Here is an 8,130-nt window from a genome sequence, read left to right on the forward strand (position 1 = left end):
AGTATTGTAGGGAATTCACCTTTCAATGGCACTTCCTTCTAAAAGTATGAGTGATTTTGCTAGAATTTGGTGAGCCCTGTCAAGAAAAAAATTCATGAGTCACTGATTTATGTCTGATTTGGAGGTTCTTTAGTTATATATGTAGTAATAAGTCATTACCCATCTCATTATTGCTGTGCACAGCTGAAATAGAGATATCTGGGCCAATGGCCTCTCAATGTGACATTTCTGATGATTTCTGCAACGGGGTAAACTCAGAAGTGACAAAGAGATTCTGGAGAAAGTGTCATTAAAAACTGTTGAGTAGACTCTGGATTTGCTTGAATGTTCTTGATCTGTGTAATATGGCAGAGCCATGTTCTGATGGAGGGTAATGGGAAAGGATTTAGTGCTGAAGCAGATTTAAGAACTTTTATTCCAAAAAGGTAGAACTAGTTAGAACAATATATAACCTTGTTCATAGCAACACCATTTGGCATACTTTTTTCCTTTACTGTCAGTAAAGAAGTGAAGAACAGTTGCTGTGAGGAACACTGTACTGAGAGACAGCAGCCCCACTCCAAATCGAGTCCACGAGGATACTGGAGCCTGTGTCTGTTCCAGCAGCTTTGTGCATCATACCCTAAGAGCTCTAATGACAGTGTAAAACTTTCAGCAGTTAATTGTGTCACACTTCAAGGTAAGATTACATGTGCTAGTAATGGAATCTTTTATGAAGGACCTCAAAGTGTCATGGGCAGGAGAAGGTGTTGGTGGTGCCTGGTCATGTCAGCTTCACTGATTCGTCTGCTGAAATGTCTGTAGATGACTGAAAAATATTGAAGCACATTGTGAATAGGCACTTTATTAACTAAATCTGTCACAAGGTGGAAAGTTTCTTGCTAAAAAGCGTATTTCTTTCAGTGCCAAATTTTTGTCAGTGTATCCTGCAGATTTATGCACTACTTAGTATCTAAAAAGATGGTTTAAATTCATGTCTTCTCAAAAGCTGTTGTCTTTGAAAATGACTTGAATTCTCAAGTCATTCCAGTCTCCTTCAAAAACCTCATATGAGGAATGGAGAGGAGAGGGATAACAGCTTGCAAGCTTTTTGTAACCACAGAAGCCTTACAAATCTTGCAGTCAAAATTCTCACTCAGTCCTTATGGATGCAGGTCATTCTCAAGAGAATTTGTTTCACTGACTGCTTGTCAGAAACATTTGAAACAAGTGCTTTAATTATACTTTTTAAGGACACCTTTTAGTCAGAGTAACACTCTGAAAGGTAAGGAATATTTAAATATTCATATTCTGAAAGACATCTTGCAGCTTTCCTAGCTTCAAAATTCTGTGTTGAACTACACTGTTTCTTTTATCACATCTCATTACCCATATTAAACTAACAGGAAGAAAGCATTTGTGAGGAGGGTGCACTCATGTTAGTTTTTCGTCATTCCCTTCAAGCATGACTGAGATCAGTGAAATTAAAGCCATTCTTTGCTCAACTAGATTTTTTTTTCAGTTTTGCAATTTGAACTGCCCAGATTACTCTGATTTACATGAATTTTTTTAGTATTGAAAATGATCTGAAGAGAAGCTATCAAGAGTGCTTTCCGCAAGTCCTTACCTTACTCTAGCTTGTTCAACTGCTAGTTAATACTGGTAAGATTGAATTCCAGGTTAATAATAACAAATAAACAATCACGGAGGACAGATGCTTAGTTTACCAGTGGCGCTGCAGTTCTGCAATGTTTCTTTTCATTAACAAAACCTTTTTATTAACAAGCAAGACCTGAGCAGTAAGGTGCTCTAATGGTTGAGTGGTACACTGCAGGGTTAAGATAGAATGATTACGCTGCCAATTAGTGTCTGTAAACCTTAGTGTGGGTGATAACGGGAAACGTGCAGTGTTCAGCCAAGTGAAGCTGCAGTAATCATGCAAAAGCACCGGTTGTGAGTCATGGATAATAGAGCGGGCTTCATCGGGCTAGTAACACTTCACAGATGTGACTGTTTTCCTTTGTCCCTCTAATAGAAGAAATGTAAGTAGAAGACTCTTCACCTACCTCTTAAGAACATATTTTCTTTTTAAACGAGCTTGTTCTCTGGCTGCAGGCCGTGGCGGGCAGTGCGCTGTGCGATTGCTGAGGGCGGCTGCCCGGCGCGGGCCTGCGCGGGAGCGCTCCGTGCGCCCGGGCCCGCCCGTTCCGCTTCCGGCCCGGGCGGGGCCGCGCTTCCGGCCGCGCGCGGTGCCCGGCTCCCGCCCGGAATGGCTCCGGCCGGGCTGGCTCCCGGAGCCGGGCCGGGCTGTCGGTTGGGCGGTCCCGCCGGCGGGAGCGCGCCCGCGGGTCGGGCGGTGTTGCGGGGTTGTTTTTTACGCTGTGTGTGCCCGACGGGCTGGGCTGCGGGGCGTGCAGGGTTTTATTGTCACCTTTGTTTGTTTCCGATGAGAGCGAGGACAGCCCGGGCGCGCAGCCGTGGATGAGCAGGACGTGTCCAGCGCTCCCAGCAAACCATGGCGTATCAGCTCTATAGGAACACCACGCTGGGCAACAGCCTGCAGGAGAGTCTGGACGAGCTCATACAGGTTGGGGCTGGGGTCTGGGCCAGTAGCTTAATAAAGGCAGAAGTTTTTATCCAAACGGCTTTGTCGTTCCTGTGTCACGGTACTTACGGCCAAGGTTTGGGAAACTTCCTGATTGAAATCGTAAGGGTTTGGTGCTCCATTCACTTGTGGTGTTTTTTTCTTTACATTCTAGGTAAAGAAATGTGTTTTCTGTAAGTGGCATAATCTCATGTGGCTCAGTAAATTAACAGCCAGCTTAACTGGAACATTGGAGTCAATTTGCTGTTCCTCTGGTTATTTCCAGTAAATATTTATTATGAGAGATCTTTGTGTGATACAGGATTGAAATACAAAAATGGAAATAAATACAGGAACATAATTTTTTTGTAGATTGTTCTTCTAGAGGTCTGCTTCATTGAAGTGAACTTTGTTTTGATGTTTTTAACTTAAACTGCATGCTTGAGCTTACTTTGAAACAACTCAAAACTTTTTTCTTTTCAACTACTTCAGTCACAGCAAATCACACCTCAGTTGGCCCTTCAGGTGCTCCTTCAGTTTGATAAAGCTATAAATTCAGCACTGGCACAGCGAGTCAGGAACAGAGTCAATTTCAGGGTAAGGAAATGATATCTTAAAGTTTTACATGAGATACAGCAACTAAGTGTTGATGCAGAATGTCATTTGAAGCTGTGTGCTCTAATCAAGAGCTTAAGAGGGTTGGTTTTGGCTCTGATAATGACTGTTTAACTGTACATTGTGTATGCAGCTGTAAGGCTCGTTACCTTGTTCTGCCAGGGATCTTTTGAATGAATGCAGAAATCAGATGCTGAAAACAGGGAAGAGGGAGTTGCTTTTTTGGTGGATAACATTGCCATCCTCAGTGTTTTGCAGATGAGGAGGGAGACTTCTGCTTCTCACAGCTGTCCCTAGCAAAAGTGAGATGAGGCCAGATTTTCAGCCACATGGGTAATGTGAAGAGAGACTAGAGAGTTTTAGATCCACTCTTTTCACTGGATCATTTTGTAGCTATTTTCTGTAGGTATCATAGAAAAATAAGTTGGAAAATAAGTGTTGCCAGCCAGCCACCCTAATTGATCCTAGATAGCCAGCAAGTTGTTGAATGTCAACTTGAATGTAATGCTAAGGAAAAAAGCACAAAATCCACATTCATGTTAACTTTTGTTGTAATACTTCTCTGCAGTCTATGTAGAACACATTCATGATGTGGGTTGCTAAAAGACTAGATTTTTAAACAATACAGAGATGTTAAAAATAGCATAATTTCTCTAGCACACCTAAATTGTTTTGTATATGTAGCATGATATAAAAAACAGTTTAGCATGTGTTTAGTGAATAAACTTTAAAAATGTTACTTGGAGCTTAAGTTCTAAGTTCAAGAATGTCAATTTAAAATATGGAAAAGTGAAGGTCAGAAGTTTTCCATATTGTCATCCTCAGTAATACTTCAAATAGGAGGGATACCCCTTTCTGTCACATATGTCAGTTTTGTCATGATTCTTTACTTAAGCTACCACTTAGTTTAAGCAATTGCTGAATTCACATATTGTTATGATCACTGCTGTATCTGATTTTTCTAATGGCCCAATATTTTAAGAAATGTTTCCTGCTACTGATCCTTTGTATACATTAGAAAAATTGTAAAACTTCTTTGCCTACCTGAGGAGCCTCCCCTTGGATATCCTGTAACTCCATGGTCTTGAGAATTTCAGCCACTGGAGGGCATTTAAACTCCAGTTTTCCTCAGAGCTGCTTGCTTGCCAGTTTCTATGTGTTCAGGTCCACTGTTGGCTTTGTAGCAATCTGTTCTAGAAGGGACATAGTTCAGTAGATACTCATCATTTTCTGTTGCTTTTGAGATGCATCCTACAGAAAATGTCTCTTGTGTTTTTATAGGGGTCTCTGAACACATACAGGTTCTGTGACAATGTATGGACATTTGTACTGAATGACGTGGAGTTTAGGGAGGTCACCGAACTTGTGAAAGTGGATAAAGTGAAAATTGTAGCATGTGATGGAAAAAGTAAGTATGAAATATGACATAACTAGGCTGAGACATGAGACTTGATTGTTTTTAGAAAGCTTTGTCTAAATGTCTTACTAAAGCCAGGTAGACTGTATGACACAGACGGAAGTAGGGCTTTGTATTCCCTTTTACATCTGATGAGAGATGAAACAAAAGCCAGCTAAATGCTTCCCTGAGTCACAGGCACTGAGGTAGAACCGTGTTAGGGACTGCTGTGCACCTGTTGCTGGGAAGTATATAATACTAGAGCAATTAGAAGTCAGAAGTAATCTTTATTTTCTGTGTAGTGAATTTTCTAGTACTAACTTATTTGTTGGGATAGCACCGTGTTTTACTGAATCCAAAGAGTGCTTCAGCTGTCTGAGCAAGGAATTGTCTGAGAAAGTAATATGCAGCACTTTCTGGAGAGAAGCATGGAAAGGGACTGATCATACTCAATTCCTGTGATGCAGATGTGAGTTAATCCATACTAGAAAGCACCACAGAATGACAGTGGAAGAAATACCTGTAGCATTTCTTCATTTCACCTTATAGGGCATGAATATAATGTTACCTTTTTTTTAATTACAAGAGATACTGTTTTTTTTTTTTTGTTCAAAATAATTTCTGTAATAAACTTTTATTTAAAAACTTTTGAAAGAGTGATCATTGGAAAACTTTGTTTAAAACTAGCATTAACATACCCTATTTCCCCAAAATTTTCTAAGTGTGTTTACAGCAATGTTGCAAATGAAAAAGTCTTTCAGTTACAGGGTTCCAAGTGTGGTTGCACTGTTAGGTATTGCAAGAAATGTCTGTTGCAGAATGCTGGAGGAGGACATCAGCAAAAGCTTAGCAGCTCTTGCTGGGCAGCATGTTTGTGTGTTTGTGACTGCATCTTCCTGATTATAAATAACTCTGCTACGTGCCCTGCCCTTCACTGCACGCTGCAGATGGTAAGTAACCATTTTTGAAATGAAAAGAACAGACAAGTTCCTTTTATTTCAATTGCACAATAAGTATCTGTTTTTGTCTTAAGGGATGCAAATGTGTATCTGTACCATGGTCTTCTGTTGTTCTACATCAGACTCAATCTTCTAGGTTGAAACTTTTTTTGTTCTCTAATAATCATGTGGTAAACGGAATTTCAACTCATACAGGTATAAAAATTTGCTCTTCTGACCTCCAACTAGTAATATTTTCCTGTCTCTAGACAGACTTCTCCGTTTCGAGTTCCCTGTAGCCTTTTGACTCCTAATGCAAATAATTTTATCTTTTATTTTGTTCCAATTAAGTGTGCATTAGAACCATAGAATGGCCAGGGTTTGAAGGGACATTAAGGATCATCTCATTCCAGCCCCCTGCCATGGACAGGGACATTTTCCACTATCTTGGGTTGCTCCAAGCCCTGTCCAACTTGGCCTTGAGCAATTCCAGGAATGGGGCAGCCACAGCTTCTCTGGGCAACCTGTTCTAGTGTCTCATCATCCTCACAGGGAAAAAATTCCTCCTATTATCTAAACCTACCCTCACTCAGTTTGAAGGCATTTCCCCTTGTCCTGTCACTCCAGGCTTTAACTGTATTTCTGGGATGGTGTTTGTGCTGGATCTGCTCCCTCTGTGGAGGTTTTCTGTTCATGGAAGGAGCAGGGAGCAAAGGGAAGTTAAGCAGTCTGGTGCCAGGGTTCTTTCTGCTTTTTGTTGCTTTGCTCTCCACAACTTTCTTTCCACTTGCTATTTTTTGCTTTGAATTTCAGCTAATCCTGCCAAGTTCATGTGATTAATGTACTTTGTGGTCTTGGAAGATTGAATTTACAACTAAAAGCATCAGCTGCACTTCTGCTGTACTAAAGTATTGTAATATCTAGTGGAAAACACATAATTTCACTTGCTGGAGCATCAGCACGCTTGCTGCTGCGTGTCTGGTTCTTCTTTGCCTTGTAGCGTTCCAGACTTACTCATTTATTTATTTCATTGTTGATTTTCTTTAGAAGGATCATAATTGCTTCCACTTCTCGGCAGCAGAGAGAAAGTAAAATATACCTTTGCACCTTGACATTGAACTGGAATAGATGTTTCTATTTAGAAAGTAAATTAACTTAAAGAAAGTGAAGGGAAGAGTAAATACCAGTGCAGAACTGGCTGTGGATGACTGCCTGTTTAAACATGGCTTACAAGAAAAAGGATTTTGTCAATTCCATAGGTGTGCAAACCAGGATGTTACCTGATGTAACCTGTTTGCTCAGTCAAGGATGTTAATACCTGACTTCAAACGTTATCATAGAGGCACAAATTTAAAGTGCAGAGCAGGAAGAATTTATGATGAATTTCCAGAAGACAAGTTTAATCAGGGTCATTATGTACGTCTGCATGATGACTAGGCACAGTGAGGTAGAGGTTACTCAAAGCACAGATACTTGTCTTTAAGGATCTTGGCAGCTTAGGGGGTAGGATTTCAGTCAAGGTCCTACTGACCTGGGTTTGCTTCTTTGTAGTCAAAAATTTTGGGTGGGGAGGAAAGTAGGAGCATGTTACAAAGCACTTTAGTAAGACTGTACTAGGAGACGTGAGCTTTGTCTTTGCTGTAACCTACAGGGTGGTTTTTGTTGGGATTAGCCATTGTGGACTAGGAGGTAGTAATTTACAGATATGTTAATATATGGGTTTGCATCTTGTGCTAAAAGAACCTGCATCATTCAAGGAAGTGGAATATTGTTCACAGAGGCTAGTTAACATTTAATGGTCACTGCTGTTGCAGTCAGAAGAAAAAGAACACCCTAACCCTGCTCCCTGAATCAGTTTTACTCATGACTGCAGATACCTTTATTTTGTTCATGTTGTTCATGTTTACTTTTTGTTTCTTTAGAATTTATTACCTGTTTTCCTCCAAATTCATTTTCATTGACCCATCTCTTTATTATAGGGTATCTCAGAGATGATCATATAAAGTATCAAATGTCAAGCAAGAAGGAAATAGATCCTCCTAACTAAAGCTAAAAAGACCTGTTGTGTAAGTATGTAATAAGCCACATTGTTCTTGTAAAAATAAAGTGAAAACCATTGGGAAATAAAACATAAAAAGACAGGTTTAAACCAGAAAAATAAATCTGTTGTTACATCTCAGAATTATAGTTTCATCTGCCTCCCGTGCACTTCTTGAAAGGTAGATTTGCAGCATATTACCTCCTTAAATAACTGGTGGCTTATCTGGAGTTCAAGTTGTTGGTTAACAATTGTAGACAGAAGTATCAGAAGTAGATTTTTTACTACATAAAGTTAATATTTCTGATATGACTTCCAATTGGACAGCCCATGATTTTACTGATGAATTTCCTATGGGGTTTAACTGATTTTTGGAGGTGGTCCTATAATCTGATGTGATTCTGTTACTTTGGGCTGGTCCTACTCTATTCCAAATTCATTCTTTTCTCATTTCTACAACTAACTGGCAAGTTACATGATCTCTCTGTGCTCTGTTGCCAGCTTTCTAAGATGCCAGCTATCTGATTTCTAACATCCTTTGAGATCTCTGGAAGGCAAAGTTCTATATTAGAGTTGAGTG

General features: G+C 40.1%; 1 protein-coding gene and 1 long non-coding RNA gene across 2 annotated transcripts; one reads left to right on the plus strand and one right to left on the minus strand.

The window, feature by feature from the left end:
• Positions 1-397: 397 nt before the first annotated feature.
• Positions 398-2,172, minus strand: LOC121343340. The gene is made up of 2 exons (XR_005953698.1): positions 2,046-2,172; positions 398-808 (listed from the first exon to the last, which is right to left on the minus strand). It is a non-coding gene; the product is annotated as an uncharacterized LOC121343340 (long non-coding RNA).
• Positions 2,173-2,193: 21 nt separating this feature from the next.
• GTF2A2 (general transcription factor IIA subunit 2) lies at positions 2,194-4,930 on the plus strand. Its single transcript, XM_041418393.1, has 4 exons — positions 2,194-2,228; positions 2,431-2,566; positions 3,056-3,160; positions 4,460-4,930. The coding sequence occupies exons 2-4, from the start codon at positions 2,495-2,497 to the stop codon at positions 4,601-4,603; spliced, it is 321 nt and encodes a 106-aa protein (XP_041274327.1). The 5' UTR covers positions 2,194-2,228; positions 2,431-2,494; the 3' UTR covers positions 4,604-4,930.
• The last annotated feature ends 3,200 nt before the right edge of the window (positions 4,931-8,130 follow it).

The sequence above is a fragment of the Onychostruthus taczanowskii genome, unplaced genomic scaffold (assembly GCF_017590055.1).
Source record: "Onychostruthus taczanowskii isolate IOZ18803 unplaced genomic scaffold, ASM1759005v1 scaffold6, whole genome shotgun sequence".
Taxonomy (NCBI): domain Eukaryota; kingdom Metazoa; phylum Chordata; class Aves; order Passeriformes; family Passeridae; genus Onychostruthus; species Onychostruthus taczanowskii.

Bases quoted from the DNA above. Each gene is read 5' to 3' on its own strand.
- GTF2A2 (XM_041418393.1), top strand. From the start codon at position 2,495: ATGGCGTATCAGCTCTATAGGAACACCACGCTGGGCAACAGCCTGCAG. The intron at 2,567-3,055 runs GTTGGGGCTGGG...CAACTACTTCAG, and splicing joins GTCTGGACGAGCTCATACAG to TCACAGCAAATCACACCTCA. The intron at 3,161-4,459 runs GTAAGGAAATGA...GTGTTTTTATAG, and splicing joins GGAACAGAGTCAATTTCAGG to GGGTCTCTGAACACATACAG.